At 33.7% G+C, this 17,167-nt stretch overlaps 1 protein-coding gene across 3 annotated transcripts in view; it reads left to right on the forward strand.

Moving 5' to 3' along the window:
- The window catches only part of SBF2 (SET binding factor 2), a 450,441-nt gene that overhangs the window by 240,180 nt on the left and 193,094 nt on the right, over positions 1 to 17,167 (forward strand). For all 3 annotated transcript variants that reach the window (XM_032427050.1, XM_032427051.1, XM_032427052.1), the window contains exons 7-12: positions 9,758 to 9,890; positions 11,162 to 11,270; positions 13,589 to 13,702; positions 14,226 to 14,303; positions 15,617 to 15,730; positions 16,705 to 16,833. In XM_032427050.1, coding sequence (XP_032282941.1) covers positions 9,758 to 9,890; positions 11,162 to 11,270; positions 13,589 to 13,702; positions 14,226 to 14,303; positions 15,617 to 15,730; positions 16,705 to 16,833 — 677 coding nt within the window. The remainder of the gene's footprint in view (positions 1 to 9,757; positions 9,891 to 11,161; positions 11,271 to 13,588; positions 13,703 to 14,225; positions 14,304 to 15,616; positions 15,731 to 16,704; positions 16,834 to 17,167) is intronic.

Consider the following 17,167-nt stretch of genomic DNA (forward strand, 5'->3'; position numbering starts at 1 on the left):
CCTTAGAGTTTAGCAATTTCTTACATATCTCAGCAGCTTGGTAAAGGCTTAACAGTGGAGGAAAAAAGGAAAGAGGAGAAGAAAGGAAGAAGTTTTAATTAAGAGTTATTTCTGCCAAGGTAATTCCCTCTTGTTTGATCCTTGCTTTAACTCTTCAGTTACTCAATATTATCCTTCCCCTTTGTTTGCTATTCTATTCCCAAGACCTCTTTTGCTTCCTGCTTAAATGTAGATGTTAAAGAGATTTTAAAACCTGGTCAGTCGGAACTGGTACAGACTAGGAATCTGGGCCATTTGGGATTGGAGTAATCTGATTTAATTACCCCAGACTCAGAATCAATTGTAGGGTTAAACAAGAAAAGAAATGCATTGTACCTTTTTACACGGTTTTGGTTGAGTTGGGCCATTTATGGATTACTTGGGATAAACACAATTAAATTTGAATTATTTGTGGTCATATGTATTTGTTAATTGACTTCCTATTTATAGGTCCATAAAGTATGTTTAATTCATGTCACACTCAAGGGAATAAGCCCATGTTCAAAACCGGTAAAATATACATGGTTGCCCAATTCAGTTACCTTTTAAACTATTTTTTACTTAGATTTCCATTTCTAATATATTTGGAAATGATACACTGAATTTGTAACGTATTAAACATTGCCTCTCAGTGATAGTTATAAAACTAAACTATATAAACCTATATAAAGCTTTAGTTAATTTGTGAAGGTAGAGATCTTGTTTTTCTTTATTTCTGTATTCCCAGTGCCTGAAACATGGTAGTTACTTGACAGATACTGATCAAATAAATGAGAAATCTCCTTTTCCTTGACTTGTGTTAAGTCATGACCATTATTATATCATTTTCTCTGTTGTGGATTTATGTAAAAGAACTATAATAAATTGTTTAAGCTTTCCTAACATATATCCTGTCTTGAAACCATGGCCTTCAGTTCCTCAGTTTGCCCATTTGAACACTGAGACATAGTGTTGTATCTGTGCAACATATCATTATTATTCAAGCGAAGGAGACAATTCTGGAGAAAAGTTTTTGGTGTTGTTTTTTCAAAACAGGAAGTAAATACATTTGTTAATGTGTGATGTTATGAATTCTAGAACTTTAACCCCTAAAGAAAAGTTAAGATCGGAAGTAATTTTTCAGAGTGTTTTACTATTTGAATAATCAACAGGATGTGTGTGAACCATTGTAGTGAAATCAGTAGTAATTATCACTGGAATGTTTGTTTGTCTTCTCTACCGTTATTGTGCAGCTTTAGATGGACATTGACTACCAAAGACTAGGAAACAATTCAAGATTATGTAGAAAACTGATTATGACTTGTAGTTCAAAGCAATTGAATTTCTCAATAACTGCATAGCTATAAACACAGCAAGAAACATTGCTATTTAGGAATAAAAACATTAATTTCTTAAAATATTTGAGATTGTTAATTATCTGAAACTCAAGAAAGCATGTGATATTTAAGAATACAAAATTTAAGTAATCTTCAGTTAGACATGGGTAAATTATTTGTATGTATATACTATATTATTTTCTGGATAATGGAAAACTTCCCCTTTGAGCACTAGAATATTGTCCCTAACTCATTTCAAATATAAATCCTAACTTAAATCCTGTTTTAGTAAGTATAGTATAATATTTCCCCCTTGGTATCATAAACTGATTGTTTTGACTGATGTAAGTGGATAGAGTCCCTTAAAACTATATGCCTGCCTTCTTCACAATTTATCTAATACTAAATGATGCTGACTATGAATTTTATCTTCTGATGGATTATCAGAATGGATTATTTTTTTGTGGGGGATTGCACAGGGTTCAGATAGGAGTGGAGAGGAAAAAGTTCTTCCCTGGAGTCTTCAGGAAAGAAAGCCTAGATTCCTTTTCATGGTATTCAAATTCTTCTTGAACATTCCCATGATAGAACTACTTACAGGTTTCTCAGTGCCTTTTCCTCCTTAGTCCTCTGTTTCTTTGCACATGGTTTTCTGTCAGCTTTGAAAGACTTTCTGCTCTTGTCTCCCTCACTAACTTCTTATTCTTCAAAATCTAACTCAAGGGTCTGTTCCTTTGGCGGGCCCAGTGTAAATCACAGGGGCCTTTAAAAAATGAGAGAGGCAGACAGAAGAGTCAGTGTCAGAATGATGCATTCTGACATCACATAAATGAGAAACACTCAAATGGCTTTTGTCAGCTTTGAAGATGGAAGGAGGCCATGAGCCGAGGAATGTGGGCAGTTGCTAGAAGCTGGAAAACCCCAAAATAGGACTTCTGTCCTGCTGAGCTTTAAGATAATACATTTGTGGTTTTTTAAGCAAATACTTTAATCATAATTCTAAATTACTTATTTTTACATTTACATATATGTTTCCATAAACCAAGAAAAACTGAGCTAATAAGTATTGTACATTTTTTAGTGGTTAACATGTTTTGAAGAGTTTTTATTAGAAAGTGATCAGGAGCTGGTTGAAATTCTTCCCATAAATATAAAGTATCTATTACTATTTTTATTCATAACAAATTCAGGTCTAAGCTTCCAGAAAAGCTATATTGCCTAATATCATAATAAGGATGACTAAGTACTTGACATCCTCCCTCTTAAGCACTGGCTTAACCTAAAGTGATTATTTTAAGAAACAACCTCCCCCTGCCCCATCCTCACCCCCTGTTGTAATTACAACACAGATACTAATATTTTTACAAAGCATTCATTTGATCACGAAATGTAGACAGAGATAGGTAGATGCAATAGTATCAAAAAAAAGAGCATATCAAAAACTTTTCACTTTTATTAAAGGTTTTGACAATGAGAACTTCATAAAATGTCATGAAATTCTATTTGCTATACAATAAACATCTACTGCTAAGTAGGAAACATATGCCATATTATAACAACCATTTTAATGTGTAAAATAATTCTGAATTCCTTTTTTAAATTAATATATAATTTATTATTTGTTTCAGAGGTTCAGGTCTGTAATTCTTACTGTGAAAATATTTGGCTAAAATATGAAACATCTTTGCAGTAAAACTTACAATGTAGCTTAAGTAAGATTTCAGAAGTGTCTCCTGGATAAAATGGGAATGTTTCCCTTCACCAGATAAACTCTGAATAGTTAAGGTGCCATAAATTAGACAAAGCTAGGAAGGAATGTCTTGTTACTAGAAAAGGATAGCATGTAATATGGACTTCCTCCATGTCAAAGTGACAACCACTTAATAACAATGACTTATTATACATTTTAAAAAATAGAACATAAAAGATAATATATTTGTGTTGTTTTAAGCCATCAAATTTGTGGTAATTTGTTATAGCAACCATTGGAAACTAATACAACCACAGAGGTTTTTTTACATAAATGTTTGTTTTTAAATACTTTGACTCAGAAGAAGTAGCTGAATTGGTGCAGAAAATCCTCAAGTATACATCATTCACATCCCCCCAACAATAATATTTTATATAATTATAGTACATTATAACAACCATAAAATTGATTCAACCTGGTTGAACCAGGGCACAATACTATTAATTCAGCGAAGAAGTAGCACTTCTCTGAGTGGACCTTTTTATATAGATTTAACTTTTGGAAGTATGTGTAGGTCTTACATACTCAGAAAATATACTAGATGAGTCATGATGGGAAGAAACAAAAAAATACTAAAACTGAAGCATACAGAAGCAAACTCCACTGTCTTTTATTTATTTTTTTTAAAGATTTTATTTATTTATTTAACAGAGAGAGACACAGTGAGAGAGGGAACACAAGCAGGGGGAGTGGGAGAGGGAGAAGCAGGCATCCCGCTGAGCAGGGAGCCCAATGCAGGGCTCGATCCCAAGACCCTGGGATCATGACCTGAGCCCAAGGCAGACGCTTAACGACTGAGCCATCCAGGCGCCCCTCCACTGTCTTTTAGATGAAAAACCTAACCACACTGAAGAGGAAAAACTACTCAAAATAACTTATGTACACAGTATTTGACTAACCTCAGTTTTGAGCAGGTTTGAGGAGAGAATTTCAAACAAATTGTGAGCTCCTTTTTAGATGGTGTGGTGTTAAGTTAGAATGGCCAAAGAAATTTTATAACTATTTTATATGTAGTATAAGATTTAGCAGATGAATGAATATGTGTATATTACTAGTATCCAGGGTTCTCACTGGAAGAAGGGACGCACACATATGTATTAGAGTCATTGGGGAGAGACCCTATAGGAATAAAAAGTAATGGTGTAAAGATGCACCTGGGTGGCTCAGTCAGTTAAGTGGCTGATTCTTGATTTCAGCTCAGGTCATGATCTCAGGGTTGTGAGATCAAGCCCTGCATCAGGCTCTGTGCTGAGCATGGAGCCTGCTTAAAATTCTCTCTCTCTCAATCTCTCTCCATCTGCTCCTCACCTCAACCACCTCCCCACCCCACTTGCACGCACTCTTTTTCTCTCTAAAACAAAACAAAACAAAAAATTGGGAAAGTAATGGTGTGAACCCAGGATTTCTCATATATATGTGTATGAATACTTCTATATGTGTCTGTTAAGATGCATGTATATGTGTTCATATATTTGGATATATGTGTGTGTGTGTCGGTGTGTGTGTACATGCATATATTTCTTATGTCTATCTACAGAAGTGACCCAGGAACAAAGACTCCCAGTAAAAATGATCTAACATTACCCTAATACTCAGAATCTTCGTCCTTTTTTTTTAAGTTTTTATTTAAATTCCAGTCAGTGAACATACAGTGTAATACTAATTTCAGGTGTACAATATAGTGACTCAGCACTTCCATAGGACACCTGGTGCTCATCACAGCAATGCACTCCTTAATCCCTACCACCAATTTCACCCATCTACCCCTTGGTAACCATTAGTTTGTTCTCTGTAGTTAAGAGTGTTTTTTTGGTTTGCCTCCCTCTCTCTCTTTTTTTCCCCCTTTGTTCATTTGTTTTGTTCTTAAATTCCACATATAGTGAAATCATATAGTATTTGTCTTTCTCTGACTGACTTGTTTTGCTTAACATAATACTCTCTAGCTTTATCTATGTCATTACAAATGGCAAGATTTCATTCTTTTTGATGGTTGAGTAATATTCCATTGTGTATGTGTGTGTGTGTGTGTGTGTGTGTGTGTGTGTGTATACACACTACCCCTTCTTTATCCATTCATCAGTCGATGGATAGTTGGGCTCTTTCCATAATTTGGCTATTACTGATAATGCTGCTATAAACATCAGAGTGCATGTATCCCTTCAAATCAGTAATTTTGTATCCTTTGTGTAAATACCTAGTAGTGCAATTGCTGGATCATAGGGTAGTTCTATTTTTAACTTTTTGAGGAACCTCCATACTCTTTTCCAGAGTGACTGCACCAGTCTGCATTCCCACCAACATTGCAAGATGTTTCCCCTTTCTCTGTATCCTCACCAACACCTGTTATTTCCTGTGTTAATTTTAGCAGTTCTGACTGGTGTGAGATAATATCTCATTGTAGGTTTGATTTGTATTTCCCTGATGATGACTGATGTTGAGCATCTTTTCATGTGTCTGTTAGCCATCTGGATATCTTTTTTTGAAAAATGTCTGTTCATGTCTTCTGCCCATTTCGGACTGGGTTATCCATTTTCTGGGTGTTGAATTTGATAAGTTCTTTGTAGATTTTGGATACTAACCCTTTATCAGATATGTCATTTGCAAATATCTTCTCCTATTCTGTAGGTTGCCTTTTAGTTTTGTTGATTGTTTCCTCACCTGTGCAGAAACTTTTTATCTTGATGAAGTTCATTTTTGCTTTTTAATATAGCTTGATTGTGATGTCTCCAGCTTTGCTTTTCTTCTTCAAGCTTGATTTGGCTATTTAGGGTCATCTGTGGTTCCATACACATTTTAGGATTGTTTATTCTAGCTCTGCGAAAAATGTTGATATTTTGATAGGGGTTGCATTAAATGTGTAGATTGCTTTCGGTAGCATAGGCATTTTTAACAGCATTTGTTCTTCCAATGGAAATGTCTTTCCATTTCTTTGTGTCCTCTTCAATTTATTTCATCAGTGTTCTGTAGTTTTCAGAGTACAGATCTTTTACCTCTTTGGTTAAGTTTATTCCTAGGTATTTTATTGTTTTTGGTGTAACTGTAAATGGGATTGATTCCTTAATTTCTCTTTCTGCTGCTTCATTATTGGTGTATAGAAATGCAACAGATTTCTCTACATTGATTTTATATTCTGTGACTTTGCTGAATTCGTGTATCAGTCCTAGCAATTTTTTTGGTGGAGTTTTTCACGTTTTCTACTTAGAGTATCATGTGATCTGCAAATAGTGAAAGTTTGACTTTTTCCCTCCCAATTTGAATGCCTTTTATTTCTTTTTGTTGTCAATTAATGTGGCTAGGACTTCTAGTACTATGTTAAATAACATGGTGAGAGTGGACATCCCTGTCTTGTTCCTGACTGTAGAGGAAGAGCTCTCAGTTTTTCACCATTGAGGATGATATTAGCTGTGGGTCTTTGGTATATGTCCTTTATGATGTTGAGGTATGTCCCCTCTATCCCTCCTTTGTTGAGGGTTTTTATCAAAAATGGATGCTGTATTTTGTCAAATGCTTTTTCTGTATTTATTGAATCATATGGTTCTTATCCTTTCTTTTATTAATGTGGTGTATCACATTGATTGATTTGTAAATATTAAACCACCCTCACGGCCCAGGAATAAATCCCACTTGATTGTGGTGAAGAATTGTTTTAATGTACTGTTGGATTCGATTTGCTAGTATCTTGTTGAAAATTTTTGCAGCCATGTTCATCAGGCATATTGGCCTGTAATTCTCCTTTTTACTGGGGTCTTCAGCTCAGGTCATGATCTCAGGGTCGTGGGATTGAGCCCAGCCTCAGGCTCTGCACAAGTCTGCTTGTCCCTCTCCCTCCCCCTCTCCCTCTCTGTCCCTCCCCCTGCTCTTGCATGTGCTTGCTTGTGCACGCTCTCTCTCTCTCAAATAATTAAATAAGTAAAATCTAAAAAAAAAAAATTCATCAACATGTTAAAAGGTTCATACACCATAGTTAAGTGAGATTTATTCCTGGGATGCAGTGATGGTTCAACATAAGCAAATCAATAAGTTGTTCTCTTTAACATGGTTAATTTATGGTAGGTGAATTTTACCTCAGTAAAAAAAAAAAAAAAAAAAAAAAATTAAAGTTGTAATAATGTTTCATATTGAATGAGACTAAAGAAACGCAACAACTAAATGGAGAATCTGATCCTAGAACAAATCTTGACTGTAGGAAAAAATTTCTAAAGAACAATATTGTGGCCAAAGCAATCTTGAGAAAGAACAGAGATGGAGGTATCATGCTTTCTGATTTCAAACTATACTACAAAGTAATCAAAATAGTATGGTACTGGCACAGAAACATATAGATCAATGGAATAGACTAGAGTCCAGAAATAAACCCATCCTTATTTGGTCAATTAATCTATAAAAATGGAGGCAAGAATATACAATGGGGAGAAGACAGTCTTTTCAATAAATAATGTTGGGAAAAGTGGACAACTTCATGCAAAGGAATGAAACTGGACCACTTTCTTATACAACACGGAAAAATAAACTCAGGTGGATTAAAGACTTAAATGTAAAACTGGAAACCGTAGAACTCCTAGAAGAAAAATTAGGCAGGAAGCTCTTTCACTTTGGTCTTAGGTGTATTGTTTTGGATTCATTTCCTTAGCCAAGGGCAACATATTTTAGATGATTATCCTTTTACATTTATATACTTTCTATGCAATTTCACTCAGTCTGAGACTTGTCCTCATTTTTTATGTTATTTTTTGACAGGAATTTTCAATTTAAAATAATTGAATTTATTAATCTTTTAATTTATGATCTGTGTGTTTTACACTTTCCCTATCTGAATTTTTAAAGATATTCTCTGACATCTTTTAATGAAAGTTTTAATATTTCTTTATAGTGACTCATGTCAGCATTCAGACAGCTTGTCAGTTCACTGAAACATTTTTGAGTGCCTACTATATAGTCAGTGCTTGGCAGGGGAGGATACAGCAACGTATAAGGCCCAGTGTTATCTTTGAGGGACTCACATTTTAATGAAGGGGACATCAGGTACAGTGAAGGTGAACAAAAGAAGCAGAGTTATCAAACTGAAAGAAGTGTTCTAAGAACTCAGTTAGTTTACTATTGATCATACAAGTGTGGGAGGTAGCAACTGGGTTGGAAATACGGATGTAAAACCATAAAGATATTTTGGCATGGCGCTCAGTCTTAATGTAGTAGTCAGGTGTCTTCAAACATTTTTAGCATCAGAACCCTGACTTAAAAGCAAATTAATGTTAGCAACTTCAATAATTACAATAATAATCATAATACCAGCTAATGTATCTTGGTTATTTAATATGGTACCATACTGAGAATTCCATGCATTATCTCATTTCTTCTTTATAGGAACCCTCTAAGATAGGTTTTAAAATTATTCTCATTTTACCAACTGAGGCTCACAGCGATTAATATATAAAACAGGTTGAAGCAAAGCTTCTCTTAATAAATTGCTTCTTTGGAACAGAATACATTTGAAAATAACTACCCAAAAGAATGGGAAGATACTGAAGTGTTTGAAGCATGAAAGTGACATAATCAGATTTGTATTTTATGTCCATCATGCTAGACTGTGGAGAATAGATCTGAACTGAATAAGGACTGGATTAGAGAAACCAGTTATAAAACTCTTACATTATCCAAATGAGGTAAAATTAAAAACCTGAATTGTAAGTTCAGGTGTATCATATGAGATAAGTTAGGAATCATAAAAGAGGATAGCAGTTAATAATGGACCAAGAAGAAATTTGCATGCCTCACGTGAAGGGACAAGCCATGGTAAAGGGAGTTATAGGAAGTATTTTACCTTAGAAGACTTTGATTTGGTGGGTCCATGTCATTAAGTTCAACTAATATTTAAAAAAAAAAAAAAAAAAAAGACCCAGTAGTAAAAAGGAGAAGATAAGAAACGATGTATTTATTTAACTTCAATTTATTAAGTATGAATGCTGTATTTTCTAGCATTTCTACTAGAAAAATAGAAACAGGACTTATAAATTCTGTACTAGCAGAGGGGATAAAAGAAGGTCCGGGATAATTATTAATCATTTAGAAAGGGGGAGAAAAGGTAGAACAAATAAAAAGTATTGAATAAGATATTATATGTATGTATATATAGAAATAATCACCATAAGTCAATTAAATGATCTACTTAAAAGACAAAGGTTGTCAGACTAGATTTGTTAAAATGTCAACTGTATTTCCAAGAAGTAGAGAAAGGTTGAAATGAAAAGATGGAAAAAGACATACCAGGAAAATTTCAACAACAAAGTTGGCATGGTTATATTAACATCAGACAAATGGACTTTAAGGGGGAAAAAAGTTATTTGAACAGTGCCAGCATCTAAAACAGGAATTTAAGTACAGTCCATGGAGATGAAGTTGAAAAGAAGGTAATAATGTATTTCCAAACAACTAATATGTTCAATGAGTGTTACATTGATTTGAAGAATAAAGACAAAATGAAAGTTTGGGAAAACAAATACTCATAGGTTATATGGAATTTATAGTTTAACCAAATAGTTTTCTTTAGAGATTTCAAAAATACTGGCTTTTTCATTCCATGTCATTCTTTGTCTGTTTGTTGGCAACACATATAAAATGAAATGCATTTGGTAAGCATTTGTTCTTGTGTTTTCAGGAATTCAAAATGTCCTCAGCCTCTTTTGTGCAGTTCTCACAGAAAATAAGGTTCTCTTCCATTCTGCAAGTTTCCAGAGACTTAGTGATGCTTGCAGAGCCCTGGAATCTTTAATGTTTCCTCTTAAATATAGGTGAGGTTTTTAACTTAGTACTTTAATTTGTTCCCAATTCTGCATTACTTATTGATGATTAGTTGAAATGTCATAGCACAATAGTTTTGAACCACAAGGGCATATTTTACAAAGTTATGCTGTACACATGATTCTGATGGAAATCTAACCTAGAATTTGGAAATTTTCCAAGTTGTTCATTACTGAGTGTTGATTAATTTAGTGCAAAAATAATTTGAATCATATTGTCAGCAACATTTAATTCTCTTTGAATATAGTTAGTGATGAAAGTCTTGTTAGTTTTGTCTGATTATTTGATATTAAAGAGTTATTAATTTTTAGGGGTTATAATGGTATTATGGTTATATTAAAGAAGATCCCTTACCTTTTTTTAGATACCTCCTAAAGTATTTATGTATAAATGATAAGATGTTTGGGATATGCTTCAAATAATACAGTAGGGAAGAGAACAATTTTAAAATGGGTAGAAACATATATGAGACCTTGCATTGGTAATTGTCAAATCTGCATTGGATACATGAGGCTTCATTTTCCTTTTTTCCTCCCTATTTTTTGGGGGTGTGGGGGAATGTTAAAATTTTCCATAGTAAAAAGTAAAAAACAAAACATCTAAACAATGATGCCCTGATAGTGTTCTGAATAAAATATTTTCTAATATACTGTTTTATCAATTTGATAATCATAACATTTTTGGAAAATTAAGTTCATACAAACTAGAAAAAAAATTTGGACTGTTTCAGATTTTATTTAAAAATTTTTTTTCTTTTTTTTATCTATGTGTCTTTCCTAACCCCTAGATAAGAGCATTCTAGGCCTTAATTTTTGTACTTTGCCATTCTGAGTGAATTCAAACATCAAGTATAGAAAATGGAATTTGACTGATTGTTTTATTTAGACAAATCATCATTAATATTAAGGGAGAGGGCCCATCAGGTAGTCATTGTTACCTCCTGATATCAGATTTTTATGTAATGAAAAATGCTTTCAAGCAAGATTGACAAACCTAAAGAGACTGCCTCCGAGGAATAAGGGATAAGGAAGCTGCCCTGGGTTCCATTTACTTTATATCTTGTTATATCTGATCATCTCTTTCAAAACATGAAGATTTTTTTATCTTTCTTTTAAAAAATTTAATACTAACAGCCATGAGAATATTATTGATAATTTCTAAATGTAGGTATTCTGAAATTCATACCACATAAAGGTGAAAGAAAATATGTTCATATTATGGGAAAACAAATATAGCTCACGTATGCTTTTATTATTTCCAGTTACCCTTATATTCCCATTCTCCCGGCTCAGCTTCTGGAAGTTCTGAGTTCCCCAACGCCTTTCATTATTGGAGTACATTCTATCTTTAAAACTGATATCCATGAACTTGTAAGTATTCATCTTTAAATTGCCAGTTATTGAGGCCAAAACCTTATCATATTTCTTTGAGTCCTATAACATTTCAACTAATTACTACTTTCAGATCTGTTGCATTCCCAATAGGAAGGATTGGCTGGAATAAAAGCATCATTGAAAAATATAAATATACTAGTTTCTTCTTATAGCAAGTATGGAAGATCTTCAGAATGAATTTATTAATAGTTTTAAATGCCCGTCTTTTGGCATATTAATTTTATCTTTCTGTATTCTCCATCCTATATATGAGAAAGGAAGATGAAATAATCCATTAATTAGTATTCTATTTATACTTTTGTTATGAGTGCTGTAATATATTCATATTTTGAAATGAGGCTGTGTTAATCCTGAATGGCTGGTAGCTAAAAAGCAAAAAGCATTTGCAAAAGAGTGAAGGGTTTTAGTAGAATATGAACCCTTCAGTATGAATGCCACCAAATTATTCTTTTCTTAATGCCATATGAATAGAAATACCAAAGAAGAAAAGGAATGTTCTATATTTAAGCCAGTTCTGGAATAATGTGTTTACTTCTCTGTACTGAACTTATTTAAGAGGTACTGTCACAAAAAAATGAGTTTCAGAGAAGGACATGCAGGATTGTCAAGACTTTAGAAACTATATCCTGTGAGGCCCTTAAGGAAATTTTCTCGGGTAATAACCTGATACTGTTTGATAGCTAAAGATAAATACTGAAGTGACTGTTGTAGGAAGGTTCATTTTTTGTAGCTCTGAAAAGCTGAAATAGAATCAGTGGCTATAGTGGATATAGAGACAAATTTCTCCTCAGTAGAAGAGCTTTCAACTATTAGAGCTGCCCAATGATGAAAAATGGGTTGCCTTAGATAAGGAATGTACCCTCAAGTACTGTAAGTGGAGTACAAGGAACAAATTCCATGACACTTTTCAGGGAGTTTAAGAAAAATTCTTTACTGAAAGGTTGGGCTCTATGACTTCTTCAATCCACAGATTCTTCAGATTTTGTAATTCTACTCTTGTTTTAGTTTTAAATGTCAACAGAGGTAACTCTGTTGTTACTTATATATAATTATAATTGTAATCAAATCATAGGTGTCATTAAAACTGACAAAAGACAATTCAACATTGTAATTAGAAGCAAGACCCTCATTCATATATTATTTTCCTACCTTTATATGTTGATATCTAGTTCTTATTTAACTTTGATATCACCATATAAAATATACATAAATCAATAAACATACTTAGTAAAACCTAGTTAGTACTAATTAGAAGCATACCCATCTGGTTGACAGGTAATTTTTTCCCACTAAATATAAAGTTTCTGGAGGGTAGGACAAGCCAAATGTTTCCAAAAATAAGTTTCTTAATTTTTAATGAATAAATTAGAATGAATTTTAAACCTAGTATCAACATTATAACTTAAGCAGTCCTGGCTAGTTTCTCTATTACATTTTTATGTAAGTTATTTTTTTTTTTTTAAAGATTTTATTTATTTGAGAGAGAATGAGATAGAGAGAGAGAGCACAGGAGAGCGGGGAGGGTCAGAGGGAGAAGCAGACTCCCTGCTGAGCAGGGAGCCCGATGCGGGACTCGATCCTGGGACTCCAGGATCATGACCTGAGCCGAAGGCAGTTGCTTAACCAACTGAGCCACCCAGGCGCCCCTATGTAAGTTATTTTTAAGTAGGCTGTTGTAAAATGTTAAAAATCAATTTCTTTCTTAAGCACCCAAACAGTACCATTTTAATATATACCAGTTGCTTTGTTTGTTAACTCTTGTAGTGAGTACTATATTATTTAGGATATGGCTAAACTACTATACCAAAGCATCCAAACTACAGTGGTTCAAACAAAATGGAATTTTATTTAACACTCATGCAGCAGTCCATAGTGGTGTTCCATTATATCAGAATGGCTTACTCCATGAACTCATTCATGGTCCAAGCTTCTTTCCTTCTTGTATCTCCACCAGAACTGCCTCAAGCATTGGCATCATCTGAATGTTCAAGGTTGGGTTGTTGTTAGTTCATAGTTTCAGCCTTAGGAAGAAGAGAACATAGGAAAGCCTTACATCCTCTCTATTTTGCATACCTGAAAGTGTACACATCACTTCTCACATTCCATTGGCAGAAACTTAGTCACATGCCACAGCTAATTTCAAAGAAAGCTAGGAAATACATGGTAGTTGCTATGGACAGCCGAGAGTCTTTTCCACACCTGCTTTCTCTCATTTTGAATTAATGAAGGTCAGATTACTTTGTTTAGCAATAAATGCATTTTATTAATTATTGATTAATTTTTCTCTCCTTTAGCTAGATGTAATCATAGCAGATTTGGATGGAGGCACTATTAAAATTCCTGAATGTATTCACCTCTCTTCCCTCCCGGAACCACTTCTACATCAGACTCAAGCAGCTCTTTCTTTGGTATGACATTTTTAATAGTAATTTTCTTTTGATTTAACTATAAACTCAGGTAATTGGAATTAGATATCATTGGCAGTGTAATTACTTTAAAAAGAGTTGTATGTTCTTAAAACATGAATATATTCTCACAGAATATTTAGAATAGGATTCTTTACTACATATTATCTGAAGAATATACTTTAAAATCTGACTGTTTATTTTTTCTGCATTCACTCTTTCACTCAGCATATTTATTTAGTAGTTAATATATACCGAATACTGTGTTAAGTATTGGAAACATACCAACATATCTGTGAAAATAAGACCGGACTCTGCCTCAAAATCCCTGGTTTCCCTAACATCCCTTATTGGAAGATAGTACCTGCTCCTTTTCCTTCAGCCTCCTTGTTGGCATCTTGTTTCCTGGAGGAAATATATTGTTATTCATGTACTGACACTTTTTCATCTTAGTATTCCAACTAGGTTAAGTAATAGGTTTTATTGATACTAAGATTTTGTACATAACCAAACTTCTTTGCTTTAGATTCTACACCCAGATTTGGAAGTAGCAGATCATGCTTTTCCCCCTCCACGAACAGCTTTATCCCACTCAAAAATGCTGGTAAGAAGTTTAATATTTAAATTTGATGTTTTTAAATAGAGCTGTACTTTTATTTGTAGGGTTGTTGAAGAAGCTGAGTGTAGTGAGAGTCAGATGTACAGCCTAGTTTAATAAGTGTACCAGATTAGATGTTCTAATTGAACAGTCACTGACTGATCTTATGACCTGCTCTCGGAGGAGCCACAGGGCAGCACGCAGACTGGGAGGGGGTAGAGGTAAGACTGTTGCCCTGAGGAGGCAAGAGTAAGTGCGCGTTATAGCCTGGAAAACTATGCCAAGTATCAAAGCAAAAGGGCCAGGCAAGGATAAAAGGGGGAAGCTTACAAAAAATGGAAACGGATATTGTTGACAATGAGAGTCAAGTTTGACAGGTAGATGAAAATAGTTCCAGTTAGAAGCCATGTAAGTAAGAGTTAATATATCATAAAGGCCCCTTTAAAGTTTTCCCAGTGCAAGGAGGGCACATATTGAATGGAGCACTGGGTGTTATACGCAATCAATCATGGAACACTACATCAAAAACTAATGATGTAATGTATGGTGACTAACATAACATAATAAAATAAAATTTAAAAAAAACAAGTTGAATGAAAATAATTATAAATTCAAAAGAAAAATAATTAAAATAAAAATCTAAATTTCACCTGAAAAAAAATTTTTTCCAATGCATTTCTTAGAGTTGATCTTTGTGGCCAATCAAGAGCCTTACAGAACTGGATACCTTTGATAAGTTATTTAAGCATTCTTGAGCATTTCCTTATCCAGGGTTGACCAAATAAATTTGTAAGTTTCCTTTCAGTTCCAAAACTATGATTTTTATTAAAACCTGAATTATCAGAACCAATTTTTAAGTCATACCTTATTAATATAGGAATAGATTTTTATAAGTTGGATAAACTTTGGAAGAATTTCATAAGCTTTTAAAATATAGTCTTTTGAGATTTTTTTCTTTTATATTTGTGACTGTAGTTCTTTTGATGGAAGTAAAAATCAAATGACTTGGGAAAGATGTCCTTCTCTAACTTGGTGAAGGGGGAGACTGACTTTTTCTGAGAGGAAAATTGGATATACTATAGGCAAGTTTTGTTTGGTTCACTTGAAAAAAGAACTATTTAACAGCCTACCCCGTTCAATAATGGGACAGGCTAGATGCCCACCACTCAGGACTGCCACAAGTAAGACTTATGTGTAGGAAGTGCAGACAGATTGATTCAATAATCTCTCAGGTTCTTTTCAACTTTTTGTCTTTGTGATTTTTTTTTTTTTTTTTAAAGAAATTCAGTTACCTAACTTGTTTCTTTTTATATTTTCAGGATAAAGAAATACGTGCGGTTTTTCTTAGATTATTTGCACAACTTTTCCAAGGATATAGATCATGCCTACAACTTATAAGAATTCATGCAGAACCAGTAATACATTTTCACAAGGTAAGATGATACATTACCATGTTGTATGTGTCCAAAACATGGCCTCTAATTTAATAAAACAACTTGGTTGTCTTTTTTTTAGCTGTGTATTTTGACCTTAGTTTATCAAATGTGGTTATTTTTTAAGTCTCTGTGATTAGATAATAGTTTTTTTTTTTTTTTAAAGATTTTATTTCTTTATTTGAGAGAGAGAGAATGAGAGAGAAAGCACATGAGAGGGGGGAGGGTCAGAGGGAGAAGCAGACTCCCCGCCGAGCAGGGAGCCTGATGCGGGACTCGATCCAGGGACTCCAGGATCATGACCTGAGCCGAAGGCAGTCGCTTAACCAACTGAGCCACCCAGGCGCCCTAGATAATAATTTTTAATGATACTATGGAACTGACATGTTTTCTTTAGAGTTTGTTAATTTAATTTTAAATTGTTTTTTTTCTTTTTTTATGATTTCTTTAGTTATTTTGGAGAAAACGAGACTAATTAAAAGTACAAAAATTAAAATTATTCTAAATTGGTTTTTCTTTTTCTTTTTTTTTAAGATTTATTTAGTTATTTTCAAGAGAAAGAAAGTGCCCAGAGGGGAGGAAGAGAGGGAGAGGGAATCTCAAACAGTCCCCACTAAGTGCGGAGCCCAACTACGTGGGGCTCCATCTCACCACCCTGAGAAAATGACCTGAGCTGAAATCAAGTCAGCTGCTTAACCAACTGGGCCACCCAGGCGTGCATAAATTGTTTTTTCTTTTAAAATTGAGTGTTAATTTTTAATTTCTTCTCCTGCTTTATGGGCAGACTTATTGTTATTCTTTCTAATACATGTAATATTTCAGACATCAAAAGCCCTTTCTGAGAGACTGTATTTTATAACAACACATTTATGTGTGAAGATATTTATTCAGGCTTTGATCTTTCTATTTTTGTTTTGACCATTCATCCATTACTAAGTGATAAATTATTCATTTCACTTTTTCTTTCTTTACAGACAGCTTTCTTGGGGCAGCGTGGTTTGGTTGAGAATGATTTCCTCACTAAAGTTCTCAATGGAATGGCATTTGCAGGTTTTGTTTCAGAAAGAGGTCCTCCCTATAGATCCTGTGATCTCTTTGATGAGGTATAGTTCTTATCAAATGAATGCATATTTACAGACAAAATTGGACTAGTGGTTAAAAGTAGAGTAGTAGTATTTTTTTAATGTAAATTTAATTAGCCAACATATAGTAGATCATTAATTTCAGATGTAGTGTTCAAGAATCCATCAGTTGCGTGTAACACCCAGTGCTCAAAATCCTAAATGTATTATAAATTGAATATCAAATAATCCAAATGTTACTTATTATTATGCTTATTAGATCTTGGTATTTATAATGTGGATTTGAAAAATTAGAAAAATATAGGATGTCACAGAAGTACATAAACATCTTGAACAACTGAATTTAAGTAGTTCA

Source organism: Phoca vitulina, unplaced genomic scaffold (assembly GCF_004348235.1).
Source record: "Phoca vitulina isolate PV1807 unplaced genomic scaffold, GSC_HSeal_1.0 scaffold36, whole genome shotgun sequence".
Classification (NCBI taxonomy): Eukaryota; Metazoa; Chordata; class Mammalia; order Carnivora; family Phocidae; genus Phoca; species Phoca vitulina.